General features: G+C 36.5%; 1 protein-coding gene across 3 annotated transcripts; it reads left to right on the top strand.

The window, feature by feature from the left end:
• The first annotated feature begins 661 nt into the window (after nt 1-661).
• On the top strand, nt 662-24,492 carry LOC148845827 (F-box protein SKIP31-like). 3 transcript variants are annotated; one of them, XM_088955017.1, is made up of 8 exons: nt 662-1,366; nt 12,530-12,605; nt 13,883-13,993; nt 14,687-14,861; nt 14,963-15,081; nt 22,822-22,882; nt 23,753-23,827; nt 24,195-24,492. In XM_088955017.1, exons 1-7 carry the CDS (start codon nt 1,296-1,298, stop codon nt 23,821-23,823), a joined length of 684 nt encoding a protein of 227 aa, XP_088811143.1. In that variant the 5' UTR covers nt 662-1,295; the 3' UTR covers nt 23,824-23,827; nt 24,195-24,492. The 3 variants fall into 3 exon arrangements, 2 of the variants coding, with proteins under 2 accessions (XP_088811143.1, XP_088811144.1); XR_016102241.1 differs by lacking the exons at nt 22,822-22,882; nt 23,753-23,827; nt 24,195-24,492 and adding exons at nt 15,191-15,259; nt 15,369-15,480; XM_088955018.1 differs by lacking the exons at nt 22,822-22,882; nt 23,753-23,827; nt 24,195-24,492 and adding an exon at nt 15,191-15,480.
• Nucleotides 24,493-27,188: the final 2,696 nt, after the last annotated feature.

Here is a 27,188-nt window from a genome sequence, read left to right as displayed (position 1 = left end):
ATTTATTGAAAGTATTTGTCCCTTTTGTATACTTTCCTAAGGTTCTCAATAGATTGCCTTTCTTAATTTTCAAGCATACACTCATTTGTTAGTTTTTGAAAAGATTCATTCAACCTTTAGTTTTCCATCCTAAGTTCTTCATTTTTAGCCTTTATTATTGAATTTGAATATACAAGTGCAATGTTTTGACTCCATAGGCTACTAAATTGGATAGTTAGGTTTTCAATTATCTTCTTAAGCTCTTTATTTTTCAAGAATAACCTTTTACTTTCCTCTATAGGTCTTTTAAAGCTTATTGAATATCCATTTTTTAGAGTTCAAGTTTAAAGTTTGGGTACTAAAATGAGACTACCCCTAAAGTTAGGACACTAATCTACATTTTACTGTAAATAAAGAAAAACAAGTTTCTTTATATTATTGTTTCATTTCACTAACATGAATGTCTCTCTTAATCTTAAAAAATAAAAATTATCCACTCCTTTTTCCAATAAATCAAATGAAACATTAAATTTATATCTATCAAAAAGAAACCTCTATTGTTTTATCTAAATATTGAATCCAGCCAGAAATTTGAAAAGATCTATTAAAGAAACCAATAGGACTTCAATATTGTATTTAGAAAACTAATTAAATCATAACTCACGGCCACACCGACTTCACTAGAGATGTATGTACAACTGGTATATGCCGTGACTTCGATGTGAGGAGCGTTCTCTGAGAGCAAATCCGGACTTCAATTTTTTATCATTTTGATATTTGTTGCGAATTTCGAGCGGACAATTCAGTAATATTAATTTTATCGTTAACCCGTTTAGCAGGATGAGTGGTAAAACGTTGGAATCTAAAGGTTTTGGGGGTTTTTTGTCGGAAAGAAAAAGTTCGGGGGGCCAAATATTAAAAGCCCCAAAGTACAGGGTGGCCATTTGACCTTCGAGATTCCTCACGCGATCAGGAGTCGGGACATCTCGGAAGGTGGTGGCGTTGTATCGGAGTAGGCTGGCCGGCCGTTTTCTCCACGTCGCCGGTGGTGGCGTTGGCCTCAACTGTGACCACACCATTGGAATCGAAATTGGCAGAACTTTATAAGGGCTTTTGCTCAAGTCTTCTGCACTCGATTTCTATGGTTATTAGGGTTTTCTGCCATGACAGTTTCGGACGACGAAAACGAATCCTTGGCTCACTTTCTCGAATCCGAGGTCCTCTCCGAGGTATCCGACGAGGTCTGGTTCTACCCGTTCCTTTATTAATTGAAGGTCTTCTCGCATTAAATCAGATCGATAGGGTTTTGATTGAGAATGCCTTGTTTTTCTTTGGTTTGTAGATTTTTAAATTATGCTGCTTCCGACGAAAGCTTATGGCGTCGCCTGTGAGTATATCATCATCAACGCATGTTCTTTCTTAGAATTACATCTGCGTTTCTTTAAAAAAGCAAGAAAAATTTTACCCATCAAATTTGTGTTTTGGGCCTCAAAAAGGAGGCCTTGTTTAATTTGGATGTTGACTGTTCTTGATAAACAACGTGTGGGTGTGGGAATATTTGATGCTTATTTTTTTTTATTTAGAATCATATCATGAGGGAGTGAGATAGGAAGCAATAAATGAGGAAGGAATGTTAATTTGTGTGGGTATTTATCAGTTGGAAATAATTTGACAAGTGATGATCTTGAAGTGTACAAGGAACACATGCAAATGAATCTGATGTTGCCTTTTGTGCTGGGAATCTGTGGAGGTAGTGGACCTAGTGGATCATCCAGTACTTGATTTCCAGTTTGCAGCCTGTATTTGGAATCATTTCTTGCTGGGTGATGTTCTGAAGCTTTAAGGGGATGTTTGGAAGCATGGCCGTTTTTCTGAAAAACATTGCCACGTTGGATCCACATAGGCGTTTCAACAAATGCCCACATATATGATTGTTTGGTTCAGGCGTTTTTTGAAAAAAATGCTGAAAAAGGGCATGCCTCATAAATCGGGACCCCACCAATTCATGAAATGTCAAATTTGGCATTTCATCCATCGGTGAACCGTTTCCCCCAATGGTTGACTGATCGGCGATTACATGTATCCTATGCGGTGCTTATCTATCAGCACATACATGAAAAACAGTGATGAAAATCACCTTGCCAAACAGCATAGTGTTGTTCACTGCCTACGTGGCAGAAACACTCCCAAACATATGAAGGCTTTTTTTTTTTTTTTTTGTGAAAAATGGGTCTAGCAAGCATGGGCGTTTTTTCTTTTATGCCCACGCTTCCAAACACCATCTAAGTGAGTGGATTACTTGATATCCATTTAGTCAGACCTGGGTGTACTTGCAAGAGAAAGGATATTATTTAGTGTATGCTCTTTTTTCCCTCTGTTGCTGGGTGTCTTTGGAAAGAAAGAAACCATACATTTTTGGAAGGGTTTGAGTTGCAAAGAGGGGCTTTTACTTGGTGCAATGGTAATATCTTGAGCTGACAAGTAAGAAACATGGGTGTGTGATGTATGACCAGCTCAATTCTAGTCCTTGGACAACGTTGAATGGTCTTCTTTGATCAGAAATTTATGGCTGTTGATAGCTGTAATGGCTTCTTGAAGGAATAAAAAAGAAAACATGGAGAAAAAGAAGAGAGAAAATACCCAGAATAATGTGTTTTAAACGTGCAAGGCGCAAATAAAGCGCAAGGGCCAATTTTCACTTGAGGCACTCACTAAAATACAAAAAATGTTATAAAATAAAAAATTGTCAGAAAATTAAAAAAACCAAAAATAAAAAAATAAAAATTCAAAAAATATTAAACATAATATTAATAAAAAATATAAACTGAAAATTTAAAATAAATATTTTAAAAAACCTATTTTCTAAAATTAAAATACATAAACATAACATGTAAAGCGTATTCAAATGAAAATTTAAAAATAAAAGCAAACATATAAAACATTTTCAAGCATGTAAAACCCACAATCTCTCTCTCTCTCTCTCTCTCTCTCTTGTTTTTTTGAAAGGTAAAGTAAGATTTTATTAATTCAGAAAGAACTCATTACAACAGGAGAGCTAGCCATTAAATGGCTACCCAGACCACAGAGCAGGTTACAAAATCCAAATGGATTTAGATCTAGACAACTTAGGTACATTCAGGTTTTTAAAATCAAGAGCTACAGACATCCAAGAAATCAGCTTGCTAACCGCCTGCTGTACAATCTCATCGGTGCTCTTTATCTTGTTGCTAAACCGCAATCTCGTTTTTTTCCTCAACTGCATTACTTCAAGTAGCTAATGTGATGTCAAACATATTGCATACTTGATTCTGTGAGTCGCCTTTGTACCATGCCCCTCGAGGCAAGCCCGAACAAGTCTATGTTTGGGTTTTAAATTCTTATTTCTCACATAAAAAATAATGATTTTATAACTTTAATTGCCTTTTAAGAAGATATTTTATTGGAATTAATGAATGGGCAAGATTAGCAAATAACGGGTTCTTAGAAAAAAAAAAGCAAAAAGCGCATATTTTTAAAAAGGCATAGGGCTGAGCAAAAAAACCAAAAAACCGAACTGAAAAATCGGTTAACCGAACTGGTCGGTTCGGTTTCGATTCGATGTTTTTAAAAAACCGAAGGTACCGGTTCGGTTTTGGTTAACCAATATACAAAACCAGCGTTAACCGAACCGACCGGTATGCATATATTTCTATATATTTTATATATTATAAATTAATAGATATGCATTACATATAAATATATATTATATTATTTATTATTTAACATATAATATTATATATATATATATTTATAATATATATTGTAAAAATTAAAAAACCGACAAACCGAACCGGTCAACCCGTTAATCGACTGGCTTCGGTTCGGTTTTGGTTATCGGTATTCCAAAAAACAGTAGTACTGGTTCAGTTAACCAAACCAAGAGCACCCCTATTGAAGCGCAAGGTGCAACAGGAGCACCAGGCGTGCGCCTTTTGATAGGGGTGTGCCTAGGACCTCGCCTTTGCGCCTTGGCACGCCTTTTAAATCACAGTCATGGGGTGCCTAGAATCACTCTAGGGTATGGGAATCACTCACCATAATTAGCATAAGCTGAAGAAAACTTAATAAACTTCATTTCTTTCTATAAAACGTCCATGCATATTTATACACTCTAAACTCATAATAATCCTAGGAGCATAGTTTTCAAGGCACCAAGGCGAGGCTAGGTGACAAGGGGAAAAGGGGCACCTTGTCGGCCTAGGTGGTGGATTATTTTATGTAGAAAACAATAGATCCTAGGGTAGTTCCCTGGGTACCATAACCATATTTCCCTAATAATTATTCATAATTCATAAGAAAAGTAAGAGTTCATGTTAAAGTATAGAAAATGAACATATTCATGAGAAGAATAATAGTCTTTGTTGCCTAGGCGTCACATAGGAGTCCAACTGTTAGACTCATAATAGTCCTTGGAGTCCAATTGTTAGACTCAATAATACTAGTACGATTAAAATTAAGCTATCATATCCTATTTCAATTCAAAGTAGATTCAATAACTCTAATCCTATTTATGCAATGATTCTGATTTTTTTTTTTTTATGAATGGCAATGATTCTGAAATTTTAAACATAAACAAACTATAAATAGACAATCAAACCCTATTATTAGACCCAATAGAAAAATCGTAAAATGGTAAAATTATCCCTAGTGTCTAATGTAATCTGAAGAACTATACTCGAAGTAGCAAGGAGGAGAAGAGAATCACAGAACTGAAGAGAATGTCAAACTGTTCTATCCAGTCGACCAGTCCTTTATTTATAGATGAATATGGTACAAGGTACAAGAAATTACTGGGATGCCCCTGATTAGTGATGGGACACCCAGATGACTTAAATCATTAAACAGGATTAGGCCCAGGCCCATTAACACAAGCCCAGTTACAAGATAAGTTAAACATAAGAATGGGCTAATAAGAACTCTTATCAGCCGAACATCACTCTAACATTCTAACACTCCCCCTCAAGCTAAGCATGAATATCAATCATGTTTAGCTTGCCAAGTATGTCCCTGAACTTCGTTGATGCCAGCCCTTTAGTTAATACATCTGCAATCTGCATCTCTGATGGAGTATAAGGCACACAAAGTTCTCCTGAAATAATTCTCTCTCTGACAAAGTGTTGATCAATTTCAATATGTTTTGTCCTGTCATGCTGCACAGGATTGTTGGCAATGTTGATAGCAGCTTTATTATCACAATACAGCTTGAGAGGACCCTCAGTCTTGATACCAAGCTCATTAAGGAGAGTCCTGAGCCATAAGAGTTCAGCAACCCCGTGTGCCATAGCCCGATATTCTGCTTCTGCACTTGATCTAGCCACAACATTCTGCTTCTTACTACGCCATGTGACTAGGTTTCCTCCCAAGAATGTACAGTAACCTGAGGTTGATTTTCTGTCTCCAACGGACCCAGCCCAATCAGCATCAGTGTAGGCTTCAATTTCAAGTCTGCTGTTTTTTCTGAATAAAATTCCTTTCCCTGGGCAAGTTTTTAAGTATCTGAGGATTCTTTCCACTGCTCTCATATGAGGGGCCTTTGGTGAGTGCATGAATTGACTGACAACATGCACTGCATAGGCAATATCTGGCCGAGTAAGGGATAAGTATATCAGTTTTCCTACCAACTTTTGGTACCTTTCCTTATCACAGTATTCCTCACCCATTGATTCTTGTAATCCATGGCTTGGTTCTATTGGAGTGTCTGCTGGCCTGCACCCCATCATGCCTGTTTCTTCTAGGAGATCTAGCACATACTTTCTTTGACATATGTAGATTCCTTCTCTTGATCTAGAAACTTCAATTCCAAGAAAGTATCTCAGATTTCCCAGGTCTTTGATCTCAAATTCTGAAGCTAAGAACTCCTTCAACCTCTTCATCTCTTTCACATCATTTCCAGTAATCACCATATCATCCACATACACAATGAGTGCTGTAAGTTTGTCATCCTGTCTCCTTGTAAACAATGTATGATCTGCACTGCTCTGAGTGTACCCTACTTTCTTCATGGCCAAACAAAGTCTCTCAAACCATGCCCGGGGAGATTGCTTCAAACCATATAATGCTTTTTTTAGTTTACATACCTTCTTTCCAACATCATATCCAGGCGGGGGTTCCATGAATACCTCTTCATGAAAATCACCATTTAGGAAGGCATTCTTCACATTCAGCTGATGAAGTTCCCAAGAGAATTTTGCTGCTAGTGACAGTAGAACCCTGATTGTGTTGAGCTTTGCTACTGGGCAAAGGTTTCCTTGTAGTCAATTCCTTCATTTTGTGTAAATCCCTTTGCCACAAGTCTGGCCTTGTACCTCTCAATTGACCCATCTTCCCTGTGCTTTATTGTGAATACCCACTTGCACCCAACAGTGCCTTTCCCTTCTAGCAGGTCCACCAATTCCCATGTCCTTGCTTTCATTAGGGCTTTCATCTCCTCATTCATGGCTTCTTTCCACCTTGGATCAGATGCCGCCTCTGAATACCTGGAAGGGACACATACAGAGGAAAGGGCAGACACAAAGGAATGATAGGCAGGGGATAAGTGTGAGTAAGAAACATAATCGGCTATGGGATGCCGAGTGGTACAAGAACGAACAGGCTTACGAAGAGCAATAGGAAGATCCAAATCTGAATTGAGTGAATCAGAATTACCTTGGATTGCAGAGACAGATTGATCTGAGTTCAACTGGTTGCAGTCATGAGGTTGAGGGGCCTTCTTCCTTCTACTGTATGTAAGTATCTCTTTTTCTTGTTTACTGGAACCTTCAGGAGCATCAGCTGAATCTGGAGAAGTAACTGGCACAGTGGAAGTCTCACTAGGTTGACCCGGAATGTTACAGCTAGTAGTAGTGGAAGGTGATGAAATGGGAACAAAAAAGAAGGGAGAATGAGAATCCTCTTCCAACCCACTACTCTCCCCCTGAAGAGGATTCTGAGAAGATCGGAAATAGGGTTGAGACTCAAAAAAGACTACATCCCTAGTGACATATTTTTTCTTGGAGACAGGATCATAACACTTATACCCCTTCTGCATAGGAGAGTACCCCAAAAATATTCCCTTTGTAGCCTTAGGATCCAGCTTGGTCTTCTTTGGATCTTTCACATGTATGAAGCATGTACAACCAAAAACCCGCGGGGGAAGAGGAAATTCTGGAAGAGTGGGACACAAAACAGAGAAAGGGGTCTTCATACCCAATACCTTAGATGGCATCCGATTTATCAGGTAAGATGCAGTAAGAACAGCTTGAGACCAATATTGCTTGGGCACATTGTGCTGGAAAAGAAGGGCTCGAGCTGTCTCCAATAGATGCCTGTTCTTGCGCTCAGCGACCCCATTTTGCTGAGGGGTGTAAGCACATGATGATTGATGTAACATGCCTGCATCTTCCATGAATGAGTTCAGGGATCTTTCAAAGTATTCAGCTGCATAGTCTGAACGGAATTGCTTGATCTTTTTGTCAAATTGTGTTTCAACCATCTAGCAAAACATCGTAGTTATCCGAGGAACTTCTTCACGTCCTTTCAACAGATAAATCCAAGTGCACCGAGAATAATGGTCAATAAAACTGATAAAGTAACGGAAGCCATCAATGGAAACAATGGGTGAAGGACCCCAAACATCAGAATGAACCAAATCAAAAGGGGCTTGAATTTCATTACTAGAAATTGGATACATTGATCTACATTGTTTTGACATTTGACACACATCACAAATTAAACTCTGACTTAAAATGCCCTTACATAATTCGGGAAACAACATTGCTAAGGAAGAAAAAGACAAATGACCTAGCCTAGCATGCCACAAGTGCAGCCTAGCTATTGACTCCACACTTTCCAGACTAGTAGTAGAAGCTTGCAAGGCTGAGCTGACATCTTCATCAAAATAGCAGAGGCCCCCATGCTCATGACCACTCCCAATCGTTCTCCTCGTCAATCTGTCCTGGAAGACACAATGAGAAGGAAATAAAGTTATACTACAGTTCAAGTTTTTCGTAAGCTTTGAAACAGACAACAGATTTGAGGTAAGACTAAGAACATGTAGGACTGATTTAAGAGAGAGATCCTTGCTTAGGTCAACCACCCCCTTTCCAGAGATGGTGGAGAGGGACCCATCAGCTACTCTCATCTTATCCTGGCCAGACAACAGATGATATGTTGAGAATAAGGAGGACATATGTGTCATATGGTCAGTGGCTCCTGAATCAATCACCCAAGAGGTAGAATTAATGGAACTAGATGCACTAAATGCAGAGGTTGTACCTGATTTGGCAAGAGAGGTGGAAGCTAAAGAATTGTTCTTCAGACGGGCTAATGCCCGGCTGAGAACCTCTACCTCACTAGCTGTGAAGCCCAAAGTACTTGGTCCAGAGGAGTCAGCAGCCTGCCTTGCGGTGGAAGATGACACTGTCTGAATACTCTGTGAGTTGTCACTACTGTTGTTGGTGGCAAGATTCCCACTTGCTGTGTGGCCCTTATGTTGCCTTTTGTCCTTTCTCAGAGCAGCTGGCTTCAGATGAGGGTACAGGACCCAACATTTCTCCTTTGTGTGTTTCTCACCACCACAATGTGTACACTTGAGGGACTTCTTGTCTGAAAATCTATTCCCCTTAGTGGAGACTAAGGCTGAATGTTCTCCAGGTAGTTCTGTTGACTGTGTATGGAAGTCAACTTGCATCTCCTTTCTCCTTACTTCTTCATTCCTCACCAAGTAGTAGACATGGTGAAGCTCAGGTAATTCATCTCTCCCTAGAATCTGTGACCTTATACCTTCATATACAGGGTCAAGACCCGCCAGAAACTTGAAGGCTCTGCCCTCCTCAATCTGCTTATCATGCCTCCCCTTATCAATAGCATTTTCCCAATCCAAGATCAAATGGTGGTCAAGCTCTTCCTAGAGGCCTTCCAGTGTTGCAAAGTAGGTTGCCACGGACATGTCTCCTTGCCTTAGGGCTGCAATGTCTTGGTTCAGCCTGTAGATTCTAGCATTGTTCTTTTTCTGGCCATATGTCTTAGATACTTTCTCCCAAATTTTAGCAGCTGTGGGGAAGTGATGAACAGTTCTGGCCACCCTAGGAGTCATAGAGGCCAGCAACCAAGACATGACAGTGGCATTTTCCTTGCGCCACACGGTGTATTCAGGACTGCCAATTTCTGGTTGTTTCTTGTCTCCATCCAAATAGCCTGTGAGGTCACGAGAGGTAATGAACAGCATTGTTGAGACAGACCACTCTTTGAAGTTATACTCATCTAGCAGCACACTTGTAATCTGCAAGCTGTGCAAATTAGGGTTTTCCAGGTTTGAGGACCTTGTAACAAGTCTATTATCTCTAGAGGAAACTTCACCGGATAGTGAGGACATCCTGACTTCAGTCCAAGAGTTGTTCACAGTACTATAGGTGATTCTGTTAAGGACTGGCCAAATTGGTCACTGTGTTCACAATACGGGTACAGTAGCAAGTAGAGATCTGTAACTGAACCAGTTCACAGTGTTGGTAAAATTTTAAGGCTGCAACTGTGTGGTGCAAAAGTTGCCGCAGTTCTGGTAAAAGGTAAAGGTCTGTAACTGAACCAGTTTAGTCCAAGAGTAGGGCTGATAACCGACCTGAAGAAAATCTGTAACTGAAGTTGCCGCAGTTCTGTAAGAGTCTTGCTGATGCACTAAGACTGCAACTGTAGAAGCTGATGCACCGAAACTGCAACTGAAGCTGAAGGAGCTAAGTCTTTACCACTTGTTCTGATGCACTAAGACTGCAACTGAAGTTGAAGGAGCTAAGTCTTTACCACTTGTTCTGCACAAGTCTTGCTAGGGCACGAAGCTGCAACTGTAGAGGAAGTTCTCCCCCTCTCGGCTAGTGCTAGGACTGCTGAATCAGCCCTCAACCAGGTCTGTCCTATACAGACCTCTCTTAGTAGCCCAATAGCTACTACTTGCTGGTGTAATCTAGTAGGACATCTACTTCTGGGTCTTACTTCCCTTGAGTCCTACAACCAAGAGAAACCATAGGTTCGAACTTGCTTTACTCTCTTACACTCCTAGGTCTTCACTGCAGCAACCCAGAAAAGGAAGAGAGAAGATGAAAGGACAGCAAGAGAAAAGAGTGCGCCTGCTGAAACCAGGAAGGAGCTAATGCTCTGATACCATGTAATCTGAAGAGCTATACTCGAAGTAGCAAGGAGGAGAAGAGAACCACAGAACTGAAGAGAATGTCGAACTGTTCTATCCAGTCGACCAGTCCTTTATTTATAGATGAATATGGTACAAGGTACAAGAAATTACTGGGATGCCCCTGATTAGTGATGGGACACCCAGATGACTTAAATCATTAAACAGGATTAGGCCCAGGCCCATTAACACAAGCCCAGTTACAAGATAAGTTAAACATAAGAATGGGCTAATAAGAACTCTTATCAGCCGAACATCACTCTAACATTCTAACATCCAAAAATACAGAAATACATAAAATTTGACAAAATTCCAATTTTGACTCTTCCACTCCTGCATCAGTGTGAGTCTAACAATGGCCACTTCCAACAAATACTGGTGGTTATGTTCATATCCAGTCCATCACTTTCAAGATCCCAGATAACTGGGAACAGCATTGGATAATGTCCTTTCACTTATGATTGTGCAAAGGTGGGAAGCAATTTAGATTAATATTGTTCTATTGCTTCTAAATAGATAATGTGGCAGAAATTTATAGTGAAACTGTTTTTTTTTTTTTTTTTTTGATAAAAGGTAAGATTGAACCCTGGCATAAAGTTTTCCCTCTAAGACTAGACTGTATTGAAATATAGCAGGGAAGAGTGGTTTAGTCATCTAAGACTGTCAAGGAAAGTGTTGCTAGATTTGCTGCATCCCTGCCAAGAAATAGTTCATATGAGCTAATTCATGATGTTTTGTGCAATTTTCCAAGTTTAGAACATCCAGTGAATCCTTCCTTGTAAAGTTAAGTGTATAAGTTGTAAGTTCACACATTCCTCATAGAAAATAGCCTGTTAATTCCAACATTTTGGGAAAATGATAAAAAAAAAACATATAACTCTTAGGTGGAAAGATTTAACTTCCATGGAAATAGAAAGATCACATGCTATTTCATTTGAGAATCTTCTTATTTTGGAAATTATAACCTTCCTTTCTATTTATATTTAGAAAAGGTGCTGAACCAATTAAATTCATGTATGAAACAAATTGAACTTTCTACACTGGATATGGCTTTAAATAGAATGGATTGGAGAAATAGGATTCATTTAGCCAACCCCATGTAGTTGGGATGAGGCATGAATGATGATGATGATCAAATGAATTGAACTAAAACTACTATTGAGGATCTTAGCCCGGAACTGAACAAATTAGTGCCATGAATCGGATGAATCAAACTTCATGAATTAGATTCACTAGCCAACCTATGAATTGCATAATACGAATTACTGATAAAAAATGTATACTATGAATTGATCTAATTGTACTATGAATGTAGCAATAATAGTCAAGGATGCAAGGATCAACAAAAAGAAAGTCAGAGCTGTGGTTCAAGGAAACTGGAAGAGGTTTAAGTAAATTATGACTATAGTATAGTGTCATTCATGCCAATGGCATATTCTTTCGATAACTTTTTCTAACTATATTTTTTTGAATTCTTTATGGTTCTTAACTTCTTACGTGGCATGTTACTGTTTAACCATGACAATCTGTCTTCTAGTTTAGTCGAGATTGATATTTCTTTTTTTTGGTAAAAACCGAGATTGATATTTCTTTGAATTTATTAGTGTTTGATGTATTTATGACCAATGATTTAGTAACAAATTTCAGTATGATAATCTTTTTTTTTTAGGATCGGATCCTTTTTAGTTAAGAGTCCAAGTGTCCAACTATGGTGCATTTCCGGATATTTGCTGCATGCTAGATCAAGATTTCAACCGATCATGTTAAAAACATCACATGGTCTGCTTACTTTTTATTTGTTCTCATTTCACAAGGTGTACTTGCCATCAAGGCTTTAACAACATTAAAGGTGTCAGCTATGATGTGTTGTTTTATCACTGGTTCATGTTTTTTTTCTTTTATTTCAGAGTGCTGTTCATGCACCACAAATTTTGCCTTTAGTTAAAACTTAAAAATACTTCATTTGAACTTCAATTTAAATAATCAAGATTATTTTTGTTGGTTAGATTAGATGCATTGTTAAGATTGAACAGTTTAATTGGATGTTGAAGCTGCATTTGAGCATTTTTCTGCATGTTTGTAATGCGGTTTCTTTGATCTGTTTCTACTTTAAGTGAGTTTCTGGGGTTTTGTTCCTTCTCTGACTGTGGTCTTGCTTGCTTGCATGGACTGATTTACCACATTTCCCACAAGAGCAATGTTACTTTCATTTACAGATTTATTGTTTGTTGTGCTCTTAGATGATAGAGTCTCTTTGACCTTCATTTTAGGGGATACTTTGAAAAGGAGCTGTTGGTTTATGTTGATTAATAAAATATGTTTGTGTATGTTATCCAATTTGAATTTTTTTTGTAGGTATTGTATGCGTTGGGGTCTGTCAACTCCTACTAAAAAGTTGCATCAGTTTGCTTGGAAAAAGCTCTACATTCAGGCATGATCAAGTCTCTAGATCAATTTTCCTTGCATCATATAAACATTGGAAATGAAAATTATTCTTTGTAAATTGGAACAAAGTAGACACGTCCAAAATAGAACTATTATTGCTAGGAGATGGCTTATGCTGAACATGGGTAATTGAGAAGGAAATGGTGTTGAAAGTGAAAATAACCGTATTTTCTAATAGAAAAATATTAAAAAAGAATAATCATGATTAATTCCAAAAATTTTTTAAACATAAATATTAAAAAGGTAAAAAAGTAAGTGCTAAATTAAATAAAATAACATATCTTTTCCAATTATTATTTTTCTTTTTCTAAATAAAAGATTTTTTTTATAAATATAAATAAAAGCAAAATTGTATCAACTATATTCTCTTTTATTAATTGGTTAATGGTTAATATATTGCCAAAATGTGGCAGAGCCCAATTGGTTAACTTGAGCATGTACACATGTGACTTACAAATGAATTGGTTAATGGTTAATATATCTTCTTAATTTTTCAACAGTTTTACTAATATAATCTTTTAATTTAAAATAACACAACAATTTTACTAATATTCAATTAATATTAAAATTTTCTGTTCTTTTGAATCTATATGTTTTTAATGTTTTTTAATCTTTAAATTAAATTCATAAATTAAATTATATTTAAAACAATTTTAGTATTTTAATATGCATTACATTCATTCACTTTTTTGAATGAAATCAAATGCATTTAATGACTAATCTAGCTATCATAAAAGTATGGAAGCAAATCATTAAAAACATTAACATTTTAATTTTTTCAATGCCTTCATCCACTTTTTTTTATGAAATGAAATGTATTTAATTGCTAATGTAGCTGTCATGAAAGTAAGATAAAAAGTTATTAAAAATAATACAAAATAAATAAGTTAATGGAATGTCATTGCCCTTTAAAATAATCATTAATAGGAAAAAGTAAATGTTTATTTATTCAATTTTTAAAAAATCATTAACAAAAAATAAAGCAATAATTTATGAATTAGAAAAAAGATTCCATTTCCTAGATGCAGAAGAGGCCACTTGATACCATTACTTGCAAGGAGAGGGGGCCATGCCCCCATCCCTTTTGCTTTGATATATGTCATAGATTTATTTTTTAGATTTTAGTGATCTAAATACAAGAATAGTCTTAATCTGGGAGCTTGGAGTTGCCTAGTATATTATGTTTGATGCCTTTGACATTTATACTACAATTGCCAAATTGAATATGTTACCTTAGTAATAAGAAATATTTTTATATTGCAGCGAGATGAAGTGGACATGGTTGAATTTGTTAGGAATACTCCTTCTGAATTCAGAGAGTATTATATCCAAATGCAGGCAGCCAAGAGAAGCCAGGCTCCTCTTCTTTCACAGGTAAGGGGAAAAAGATCTTGAAATTGTTTTCTGATAAGCATGATAAAGATTCATATTATCATGTGGATACTGTATTCTTCCACTGTTGTGCATCTCAATTACATGTGGATGTAGTGGCTTGGAAATTATTAATAAGTTGTTCCTAATTAGGAAAACTCACAGAAAGATGATCCTATCACTATCATGCACTCGTGGATGCATGCTTATTAGGCCTGTTTATCCGATTCTGCTATTCGAAAAAATGTGTTGTGAAAATGGATTTTCTGAAAATTCTGTTCATTCTTGAAGTTTTTGTTGACCAAGAAAATTTGTTCTTTTGAATGACATTTTTCTCAAAGGAACTCCTAGTATGGCAATACAATGTTGTTAAGTTTTAGGTGTAATTTTCAATTTTTCTGTTTAATTCTCAAATAAAATAGGAATTAAGTGAAAATTGTATTTTTGAAAGATTGGAGTTTAGAAATTGCTCAAAGTTTTATTTTATGATGCTTTATTTTTTATTGAAATTTGAAATATCTATTTGAACTATATACTTTTTGATGGGGGCTTATAAATTGGGTTTAAATGCCAAGGGCAAGCCTTGCATTTGTGCCATATGCATGGTAGGTGCTGCCAAGAATCAAGATGCCTTATTTCTGTTTCTGATCCTTGCGTATTTCCTTTTGAATCTTTATTCTTTTTTGGCATGTCAAGGTGAATGATGACCGCATAATTCTAGACAAAACAGTGGCAGATCAAGTATCTATGTGGAAAAGCAGTCACGGCTTGACTGATGAAGTAGTTACTGACCATGCTTGTTCAGGGGAAACATGTTCTTACTACCAGATTGGAGATGTTTTCCTCTGTGAGAAAATTGGTCGAGTCCATGGTATGAGTTGTTCTTTATCATGAGTTTAGCTCACCAATCAATCCCTTGCTCATGGAATTTGGAGCTTACACATTTTTTCTTCTTAATTGCCTCTTCTGCAGTGTGTGACGATACATGCAGAGAAGTTGTTTTAGATGCTGACAGTGGGCTTCTGGTCTGTACAATATCTGGGCACTGTTTTGATAGAATGCTCTCACCTTCAGAGATGGAACTAGACACTGTGAGTAAAACCTATATTGGTCTATGAATATTGCAATGTTTCTCTTAGTACTTCCCTTGTTTCAATGTCACTATAGCTCACTTTGGGCTTTGGGGCCTTATGATAATAGCTGAAGTGGCTGAACTGAAAATCTTATTGCTTTGTCTTTTGGTGACCTTCAGAGATGGAACCAGACACTGTGAGTAAAATCTATATTGGTCTATGAATATTGCAATGTTTCTCTTAGTACTTCCCTTGTTTCAATGTCACTATAGCTCACTTTGGGCTTTGGGGCCTTATGATAATAGCTGAAGTGGCTGAACTGAAAATCTTATTGCTTTGTCTTTTGGTGACCTTCAGAGATGGAACCAGACACTGTGAGTAAAATCTATATTGGTCTATGAATATTGCAATGTTTCTCTTAGTACTTCCCTTGTTTCAATGTCACTATAGCTCACTTTGGGCTTTGGGGCCTTATGATAATAGCTGAAGTGGCTGAACTGAAAATCTTATTGCTTTGTCTTTTGGTGAAGAGGTTTTTAGGGAGGTTGTGCACTCCTTCATGGCTGAAGCCGAGGTTGGGTAGATTACTATACCCTTGAATATTTTATTGTTTAATTTCTTTATTATCTAATGAAAGACAGGGAATTGAGTCTTTCAGTTGAGCATCTTCAGCCATTATCAATGAGCCCCTTAATGTGTTATTTTTTGGGTTGTTTCTTAAAATGACCTGCTTAGTTTGATAGATTCTTGTTTCCTTGTTTGCTACTCCAATCCCAGTCATCTTCATTTTATCTTGTAAAAGCTGTTGGGATTGTTGACTAGAAGGTATATTATATTCAATAATTCATAAAAAAAGAGAGATTGAGGGGGATTCCCCTGCCTCCCATTCAGAAGGGGGACAAAGCTTGCTAATAGGGAGAAGATTATTCAAGACACCATGAGTGAAGCCAGAGCCCATGAACTTGGGTGCAGTCAAGAAGATTATTCAAACTCAAGTGGGGGCCTATTTTCTGAGTTAGATTTATTTATTTTTTCTTTGTTAGCACGTGTTTTCTTGTTTGTTGAACTTATTAGGAAGATAAATCCTATAGATCTCAAAGAGAAATATCATTGTAAACTGATTTTTGATCATTGTCCCATTCTTTTGACATGTGATGAAATTAGAAAAGGGCTCATCCCATTTCATTTTGAGAATATGTGGATTGTGGATCACCCACTCATCATTCAAAACCAATGTCACTCTTTGTTGGGGAATAATCAGGTTGACAGGTGGGAAGACTTTAAGTTCATGCATAAACTATGAGGTGTCAAATCTGAATTAAAAACGTGGAATATAAAAACTTTGGTAGAATTTAATAAAGGAAGAGTCAAAATTTAAGTCAGATTGAAAAATGTATAGGGAGGAATTAGAAGAGGGCTGTGGATTATTAGAAGAGAATAGGGGAGAAGAGTCAAACTTAAGGCTGAAATAGAAACAATAACTAGGAGGGAAAGGATTAGTGGAAAATAGAAACCAAGATGTACATGACTAAAAGTGGGGATGGCAGTACAAGATTATTTCATTCTTTGGTCCAATGTTATCTATGTGTCGATTAGTCAATTGAGGGCCAAACTGACTGCATCACTAACTATTAGTTGATACTCATAACAGTCTCTTAGGACAACTAAGCATCAACTAGGTTAGTCAAAATTGACTAATTGGCTAACAACTAGTCAACTTAGTAACCACAAAATCATTTTAAAGCTTTATTTGTTTGCTTGTATACGTATGCATTTTCTTATATTCATGCTGTTGCTTTAAATATTTGTGATGGAATACAATTAGATGATGGCATATTAAAACCATGAAATAAAAGAAGGCAGTAGAGGAGTTCTTTTAAGTATTCTTCCATTCAATAATGTGTTGGTTTGGAGTTGCCATAAACAAAGGGCACATCCAATAGTTAAGGTTGCACTCTTCTTTAGAAAACAAAGGTTCTGATTCCCTATCCTAGACTATTCAACCTAATTTTTACTTTGTTTGTGATAACTATAAGCTAAATGTTCAATATCATTCTTTCCTTGCATAAAGACCATAATAGAGAATTGCATGGCAAAGACAGCTCATTGGGTGTTGATAAAGAAAAAAAGAATTTAAAAGTCAATTACTGGATAATATCCTAAAGGGATTGACTGCTGTGGCATGTTTTGAATCCCTCAATGTCAGACTCAAAGTGGTGGAAGGAATGCAAGAATGGGAGGCTCACAGTCAAGTCTCTATATAATGCTTTGGTTAGGAATTGGGTGGAGCCCAATTCAATCAAAGGTGTTTGGGGGAAGCCAGTTCCTCCAAGAGTGGAGGCATTTGCTTGTCTGGTATCAATGGGTGGAATTCTCACTCAAGACATGTTGAAAAAAACGAGGGTTTCATTTTCCAAACAGATATGTTTTATGTATGTCTGTGGAGGAGAATATTCTTCATTTTCTGTTCTAGTGCAGCTTTGTGAGAGGAATTTGGGCTTATTTCTTCAAACTCTTCAAAGTGGTCGGATGGTTGCTGAATCTTTGGAAGGCCAAGAGCTCATGGAATACTAAAGCCAAAAGAAACAACAGATAATTGGCTGTTTGTTGGGAGGTATGAAACGAAAGAAACAAAAGAATATTTGAAGGGAGGATGAAAGCAATGAAGAATTAGGGGCGCTAATCAGCTCAAAGATAATTGGCTGAGTTCTACTTCTAATTCTTCCAGAATTTGGAGGCCTCAGGAAAGAAGACTTGGGTTTTAAATTTTGGTGTACTTTGAGTGTTTGATCATTTATTGATAAAAAAAATGTTTGATCATTTATTTTAGATTAGTGATCTTTGTTGTTTTCTCTTTTTGGGATCCAGTTTTGTATGTTGGGTGGTCACACCTTGTCACCTTAGAAGTTGTACTTTGTTCTATTTTTCAATAAATTTCATTCTTTATTTTTCTTTGTAAAAACTTCCATTACCACCAGTTGGATTCCTCTTGAGATGGGGAGATTAAAATTAAATTGTGAGGGATGCCATCCATGGAAACCCGGGGCCATCAGGAGTAGGGGATGCAGTGAGAGATCACAATGGCAACATCCTTATGAGCGCTTCACAAGACTGATTGGGGTTGGTAATTCTTTGAGATCTGAGATCCATGCACTTCTTTAAAACCCAGGGCCATCAGGAGTAGGGGATGCAGTGAAAGATCACAATGGCAACATCCTTATGAGCGCTTCACAAGACTGATTGGGGTTGGTAATTCTTTGAGATCTGAGATCCATGCACTTCTTCAATGTCTGAAAATAGCTTATTCACTGCGTTGGTCAAACCTGATTGTTGAAGGGGATTGCAGAGTGGTGATATGTTGGATGGAAATTTCAAAATGAAGGCCCTTCAGCACACCATCAGGAGATTAGGGAAGCCTTTTGTTATCCGATTTGAATTGCTTGTTCAAGTGATTTCCTCAGTTAGCCGATACTTTAGCTGATACTCTTGTAAGAGATGGAGTAACCAAGACCCATATTTTTTGGAGAATACCAAGGCCGAGACATGTTGTAGTTCCAGTATGTCTATATGCTGTTTCTTTCTTGTCAGCTTTAAGCTGTTTGTACTGTCTACTCTCCATCCTGTCATATACCGAAAAGTTTCCGTTTTTAATTAATACAATTCAAGGTTAATGATAAAAAATCATTCTTTCCTTGCATGATTGTAGTCTATATTAACTTATTTATGATGGCATGAATATCTTAAATTTAGAATGTATCTTTTTTATTGACTAGGCAGCACCTAGGCACCGACTAGTCATTGAAATGACCAGAGAGGCCAAAACAACTACTCATCGCTTTACCACATTGATAACACTTCTTTGGCCAATTGCAGGAGGCAAAAGAATCACGTAAGGAGATTGGTAGATGGTGGGAGAAAGAATCTAGATCAAGAGGAAATTGGAAATATTTTTATTGAACATTTTAAAGGATTATTTGCACCATCATGGTGTAGGAAACCAATCTTTGAGGGGCTGGCTTGGGAGTTAAAGTGTGGATGAGGAAGTTGGAAGAACCATTCGCTTAAATAGAGATTAAAAGTACAGTTTTGGGAATGAGTAACCTGGATGACTTGATGAAGGTTTTCCATGAATTATTGATAAAAAAAAAAAAAAGGTTTTCCATGAATTCCATGACAGGGGAAGGGTGGGAAAAGGAATGAATGCTAGCTTTATCACCCTAATAATGAATAATCCAAATACAGAAGCCCCATGTGGTTTTAGGCCAATCTACCTCACCATAGTGTATACAAGATTATTACAAAAGTGTTGGTGTTGAGATTGAGAGAAGTGTGATACTTTGGTCTCTGGAGAGCAAGGGGCCATTGTCAAGAATTTCCAAATCTTGAATCAAATACTATTTGTGTTAAATCTGTGGAAGCCATCCTTATTCTAAACATTTTAAACCAAGTTGTATTGGTTCCAGCTAGTGAGAACGGGCAAGTGTTGCCTCCTAACCCTTGTACCTTTTCTTGTTCTATTTTTAAAGCCCTTCACCAAGTCTCTCTCTCTCTCTCTCTCTCTCTCTCTCGAAATGTAAGGTGAAGTATTTCATTAATAACCAGTCCAATTCAACATCTTCCATCGGAGAGATTTATGGAGGGGACCCTCCCCAAAAATTAAAGGTGTTTTGTTGTGATGCTGCCCTTCAAATCTGGGGCTGTAAATAGGTTGGATTGCATCAGATGTTTATATTCGGATTTGACATTTAAATCAAATTGAGAATGCAATTGGATATTGAATAGCATTAATGAGTTAAGCTCAAAGTGATCAAGATATTACTGAAAAAAATAAAGTGATCAAGATATTATATATAACTTCAATATTGTATATAATGAACAAATGAGTTGATAATAACTTGTTTGAAACTTGAACCTATGACTCTTTACTATAAAACAAAATTCAAATCAGATTTACTAATGATTATAATATAAAATTCAAGTATATATATATATATATATATATATATATATATATATAAACCATTTGTAATTAAATCAAATAAAATCAGCTTATATTGGGTCAGATTGGGGTATTATCCAATTTCAGATTGAATTTGTAACACCCTTAACCAGATCCACTTCGAATTCGAATTCTGACTATTGGATACTGTTTGCAGCCCTAATCAAATTATTAACACATTTGATAGGCTTCAAAGAAAGCAAAAGGTCTGATGCATACTATATCCCCATTTGCGTGATATGTTCCTTGCCTAAAGAGTGGACTGTGAGAAACCAAGAAAAAACAAGTCACCTATTTCTATCTTATCCTTATTCTTCTCAGATTTGGAATCGCTTCCTGTCTTTGGATATCTTAGATAGCCCTACCAAATATTTTGGAGCTGTTTGGCATGTATCCCTTTGAATCCCATCCAAAAAGAATGAAGGTGTTATTGGCACTTCACTAGAAATTCTATCATTTGGAGCATTTGGGGTGAGAGAAATGCAAGATTATAATCTGGGGTATCCACCTTTTTGGGACTTGGGAATGTAATGTAAAGCTTTTTCATAGCTTAAAAACAGTGAAGATTTGTTGGCCTACAGCTGTGTTGTATTGCCATTGCTGGCCATCTCTTGGACAACTTGATTTCTTATGAAAATGAATGAAATACATTTTTAATTATAAAGAAACAAATTTGATAGAAAAATATAAGAAAAAAACAAATGAAATGTATTTAGTTGACTTCATAAATAAATATTAGGGTGAATTACAGATGCGCAGCCTATACTTAAGGGGTCAGTGTGGTGCTTAGCCCCCCAAGCTTTGTTTTGTGACAGACCCCCCCCCCCTCCCCCCCGAACTCTTAGACTACATTTTCTATCCTCTTTATGCTCCTCTCAACCCATCCCCCTTACCCTTTTCTTTATTAATTTTATTAACCCTCCTAAACTCTGTTGAATTCCTGTTGGTTGTTAAGTTCCAGGCAAGACGTCAAACTAACAAGCTGAGTGCTTTGTGGCCTAATTCTAACTTGAACAAGTTCATTAGTCACCTCAATTAGCTACTGTTTGGGTTGGTTCAGCATAACTCATCCTTAATTTTAGTGGTATTGAGTTAAAGAATTTTCCAAGTCAAAAATACATGTATGATTTTGCCTTTTATGGTAATTGCAGGAATAAGAATTCAACAACATAAAGATCTTTGCTTTATCTTTAGGAATCATCATCTCAACATGCTGTAGCTTTTTCTTGCTTTAATTAATAATTCCAATGTTATATATAAATATATATATATATATATTTATTTATTTATTTTACAGGTATTAGTTAATAGTGATTAGCTTTTTCACTTTTTATCTTTTATTTTAGAAGTGGGCTTGGATAAATCCAAACTGATGGGATCTGATCCAAATCTGAGACCCCTAGATCTGATCGGATGTTGGATTGGATTTGGATCTAAGTTTTTAATAATCAGATTGGATTTGGATGAGGATGGATCTGACCCAATTACAGCCATATTGGTCCCAGCTATTTGGGTTCTTGGGATGGGTAGGCTGGATATGGACCTAACCTCAGCATTTTTATTTATTTATTTTTTTCACAAAATGGCTGCTCCCAACTATTTGGGCTTTTGGTAGGGGTATAAAAAGACTTTTTTTCTTATAGTGGAGGAAAATTCACTCAAATAAAAGAAAGGAGAAATACAAGTAAAGAGAAATCACCAGAGAAAACAGGACCAGCAACACTAGCCACTTCATATGAAAGAAAACAAACTCTTTACAAAACCAAAGCCCAACAGAAATAGCCTTACAAGCCCACCTAAAGGGAAGGCACTCTACCCTTCATAAAGATAAAACAAACACCCTGAACCTTACAATAGTCTAACAGAATAGATACACAGCTCTGACCCAACAACCACACCCCTATCCACCCTAACATTAACCACAATATGGTAGCAAATGCCTATGGCACTATGCTCGTCAAGCCCCCTGAAAAATATCAACTCCTATCCCTCCCTGACTATCCATCTCGTTTACATTGTAATGCTCCTAATAATCCAAATTTGTGGTTTCAAAAGGACATGAGTTGACCAAAAATTAAAATCATCCAAAAAGTTTTGAAATTGTTTCTGGATAATGTATTGGAGAAAACATATTCCATGGATCACCCAACCCCAAATTTCAAACATTTTGCTCCTATTGCTATTGAATATTGGATAGAATGTGCTGGGGGCATGGACTTTTAGACAGCAAATGAGAGAGATTTATTGTTTAGCAAGGGCAGGAGTAATCTTTATTTGGACAAGGAGGTTAGCAACAGTGTGGCTAATACTTTGGCAAAACAGGGAACTCGAAGGGAAAATCTTTTTTGGACTGTACTGTAAATTTTGGGAGAAAATATGGGGTCAACACTCATGCTATGAGTGATTGGCATTGTACTCCTTTACTAATTCAATGAAAGTTACTGTCCATTGAGCCCTTTTTCGGATACTGCAGCTTTTTGTTTCAGTGGTAACTGTTTTTCGATGTGTTTCTTGCATTGTGTGGTAACTGTTTCTTGGATATTGCAGCTTCTGGTAGATGTGATTTTTTGAGCTCTTTTCCGAACTTTTTGTTTCAGTGCATTGTGAATATCCTGTGTTGGATCATAGCATTCTTCTGTTATTGCACAAAGAACAATCTAGTTTCACTTAATTGGGATGACGATTCTGAAGTAAAAAGGACTTGACATAATCATCTTGCATTACTGGATTAAATCTGATGGTTTTTTACAAAATTTTAGGAACAACAACAAGGTGGTGTAACGGATGAAGCAGAACCATTTATGGGATCTGGCCGATTTGGTAAAGACTCAGTCCCCTTACTTTATTCATGCATCATTGTATTTTATCTATTTACTTTTTTAGATCTTTTCACTACATGCTTTTTGGGAAGATAAAATCATAGAGGTTAACCAAGGCCCCAATCAGCTATCAAAAACAAAAATTATGAGAATTCTAAAACTTCAGGCCATCCAATTAGGGGTGAGCACTAATTCGGTTAACCAAAAAAACCAAATTAACCAAACTTTATTATCTTTAATATGTATATTAACATATAATACATATATAATATGTATAAAATATATTAAATTGTATTATATTATATATTAAAATATATATATATATATATAGTGTAGAAATTTGGTTTTAACCAAAATAACCAAAAACTGAACCGGAAATTTCGGTTTTTCAATATTTTGGTTTATTTGGTTTGGTTTTTAACCGAATAAACTGTTTGCTCACCCCTACATCCACTAGTAATAATTAGATTAAAATCCAAGTCAATCTGGGAAGGCAATGGGATTTGATATCAAATAATTGATGTGGTGAATACAGATGACTAGACAAGGTTCACTTTTTCTCCTTCATGTGCTTCATATTTCCAGTATTTAAATCTTATTTATTGAACAAGTGAAATAACAAATCTTATTTGTTTGTTAAGATTTAATCTATCATATTTATTGAATTATTAACAGCTATCCCCTCAACATCATTCTGAGCAAACCCTTACTATTACCTTAGCTTCAATACAAAGTGTTTTTGAAGGGCACAATAATCTGCTAAAAATCTGAGTGAACCATCTTCATTTTATGTCCAAGATTCTCTCTGGTATCCTAAATCTTGACGATGTCAATTTCTCATCTTTCTTCATTTCGTGTGCTTTTCTGGCAGCGCGTGCTTATCTGTTGGGATATAATTGTGCTGATGAGAAGGAACTGGCAGCAGCATTGAGGTTTTGCTGATCTGGTATTGTGTGCTTCTCTTTGCATGGTAGAGATGAATTTTGATTGGCAGGATGAAAGACGGCATCAAATTTCTTTTGCCAACAAAGTTTTATAATTGCATCATATTTGGAACCATTTATAATACTCATCAGCTAATTTTCTCCATTCTTACCCGTCCACCTTCCCCTCCCCAAGAGGAAGTGTGCTGAATAGAACCTCAATGGATTTCATACTCAGAAAAGAAAATAAGATCAACTGTTTTTTAAGAAGGATACCATTTGATTGAAGATGTTGAGAGGTGTTTAGTGTGGATAAGATTATAAATTAATCAGTATGTGTTTTTTATTTATATCTCACAAATATGGACCTAAAGTGTTTGCACATTGCAGGAATATTATTAGCTTGAAAATGGAAAGTCTAAATTCAACGCAGATGGACTTTTCCCACCATGTGAGCATTGCAGATGCAAGTTTATGGTCTTTTATATTTATGATTTATGATAAAGGGTTAGAAATGACAAAACCCCCACTATAGTACCCCACCACCACTATACTACCCCTTTGTATTGTACCCCCAATTTCCCCGATGGAAATTTTTATTGGTTTTCTGAATGTATTGTCCCAAACCCCCACTATAGTACCCCTTTGTATTGTAATAGATTCCCCCACCTATCTCTGTTTCCGGTTATACAAACCTATAAAAATATATGAAGTGGAAGAATCTATAAACCCTCCCCCTTCCAAAAAAATCCTAATCACAACTCCCACACCATGTTCAGAATATAAGACGGGCTTCTATCCCCGCATAACATTTTTCTGTGGCACAAATATTTAAATTCACACTAAGAATTTTATCACAAAAAGAAAAATGGAGTAGTGCTTTAATTGAAGAATTCCTTGGCATTAAGGGTCCGTTTGGTTTACAGTTGGAATTGGAATCAGAGTCAGATTGGTCTATTCCTCCCATTTGTTTGGTTCAGATGAGAATTGGAATTAATTGGAATGGATTCTCATTCCCAAGGGAGGGGGAGGGAACAGTCATTCCTTTGAATGGGGGAATTCCGTTCCACCATGAATGGAAATGGAATTAATTCTGCTCAACCAAACAGATGAAATCAGAATAGGCCATCTTGATTCCTATTCCCATGAATCAAATAGATTCTAGAGAGAACTTTAAGAGGATGTTTGGAACCGTGGGCGTTTTTTCAATAAACATTGCCACATAAGTGTCACTTCAGCATTTGGCTCGATAAACGTTTCTTGGACTTGATATGGGTGCTTGGTGTGATCGTTTATCAAGAAAACACCGATAAACATTTCTTTGTGGTTTTTCATGCAAGGAGTCACTCTCGCTTCCCCCAACGGCTACACATTTCGTGAAATGTGAAGCGGACATGGCACTAATGTGTAAGCTGATGTGGTGCTTGAGGGTCCCAATCTGGTGCATCACGGATCTATCATTTTGACAAAAAAATAACCTGCCACAAACCTTTACCATGACAAACCATCACTCTCGATGGTCGCAGTGAGGATGACTTGCAGAGAAGAGGTTCTCACGCTGACCGGAGGTTGTGAACGCCGGTAAGTTTGCTGTCAACACCGTCAAATCCCCCGCCTTGATTCTGGCAAGGTGTTTTATACTGACCACAAGGCCTTTATTAAAACATGATAACAACCATTAGATGAAAACGTGCTCTTTAAATCATAAATTTAAGAACCAGCTTTTAGGTTTTAGTTTCAATTTTGAAAACAAAAAACACAAATACAATCAAGAACAGTCTTTCTTTGTTTTTTATTTCAGAATCAGATTGCTTTTGAAGGAGTTGTTTTCTAGTAATACCCATCATGAAGCTAGCCAAAATGTGGCATTAATCAGAAGAAATATATTACTGGTGCAATTTGGTAGTTATTGAATTCATAAGCCATTGAACTTGAGAAGCAAATCAGGGTGGATCAATTTGAAGTTTATTTATAAGTTAGGAGAAACCAACAGTTATGTGTAGGACAGAAGATGGATTGAAATGTTTGGACCATGGGCTTGGGCTCCAATGCAGTCCACCACTTATCATTCAATACAATGGGATATTGGGATAGAAGATGATTGAACCAGAGACGAAAATGGGAGCCAATTCACAGTATTGGGAATGTAATATGTTTGTTTTGACTTCAACATTGGTTAGGATGATAAGCTTTTTGTTTATTGACAAATTTACTTCAAGCGGTAATTCAGTAGACAATTTTGTTTGAGCGTTCAGTAGACATCTTGGTGGTTGAGAAGCCTCATTTACGTGGGGTCATCATTGATTAATCCAAAAATTAGAAATACATCTTCACTAATCCTCTTTACAGCTTTGAAGCATATCATCTCTCAATAAACCTTTCATCACTTATATGTCTCAGTACTCTCGTTATTAGGGATGTCAATGGGTCGGGCATGGGTAGCATTTCAATTGTATTTTTAAACACGCTTTGAAGATCTAAAATCCATTAATTTAAGTAAGGAAATTGTTTTATAAATCTAAGATGTCACTTTTCCATTTAAAAAAAGAAAAGAAAAGAATCAAAATCAACATGTAAATAATTGACAAGTGCCTTTAAACGTTGTTTCTTGAAACGCCCACAAAATGCCCAACCAAATAATGAACATAAAAAATGCTTGAAGTGGCATTTATCATATAAACGTTTATCTCATAAACACCCCCAACAAACTCCAACAAAACCAAATGCCACTTCAGCATTTCTCTCATTATGCGGATCCATGCGTATAGAGACTTGTAAAAGCAAACAATAATTTATGTGCACGTCTATCGCTTGGGGAAACTTAATTTTAGTGCTTCCACCAATAAATAGGCATTTATTCATTGTTTTGCTGATGTGGTACCTAATGGTGACTAAATATCAATAAATTAATTCATTATTGATTTTTTCGATTTTATAAACAAATCAAATACACACATTTAATGAATAAACACCCATGATTCCAAACAAATATGAGGAAAACCATAATACCCTCTCAATATATAATGGGTGTACTTCTGTCATGTTAGTTGGTATTCTTACTACACGCTTCTATTTTGTCAAAAGATTACTGAACCCATAAACTACACACTTTTGACAATAAGGCAGCAAAGAGGGTGACTTCTCAAATCACAAACCATTCAAAATTTTTCAAATTATATTTCATATATTACATGTTTCGGACGTTGCAAATGCATTTGATCATACCAATGTTCTTTGGGCATTTGTAAATGTTATGTCGAATGCATGGCCAATTTAGAAAGTTAAATAGGTTCCACCAACATAAACGCGTTGGTATTGTATAGAAAATGCCCCTCGAAATTGATATTTATCCTCTCCATAAGAAGGAAAATTTAGGACATGTCA

The sequence above is a fragment of the Nelumbo lutea genome, chromosome 7 (assembly GCF_056320005.1).
Source record: "Nelumbo lutea isolate HS-2025 chromosome 7, American lotus-T2T, whole genome shotgun sequence".
In the NCBI taxonomy this organism is placed as follows: domain Eukaryota; kingdom Viridiplantae; phylum Streptophyta; class Magnoliopsida; order Proteales; family Nelumbonaceae; genus Nelumbo; species Nelumbo lutea.
This window is presented reverse-complemented; position numbering and strand designations above follow the sequence as displayed.

Excerpts from the sequence above, each read along its gene's own strand:
- LOC148845827 (XM_088955017.1), top strand. The coding sequence starts at position 1,296 with ATGCCTTGTTTTTCTTTGGTTTGTAGATTTTTAAATTATGCTGCTTCC. Across the intron at positions 1,367-12,529 it reads GAAAGCTTATGGCGTCGCCT|GTATTGTATGCGTTGGGGTC; the intron begins GTGAGTATATCA and ends TTTTTTTTGTAG. Across the intron at positions 15,082-22,821 it reads CAGAGATGGAACTAGACACT|GAACAACAACAAGGTGGTGT; the intron begins GTGAGTAAAACC and ends ACAAAATTTTAG.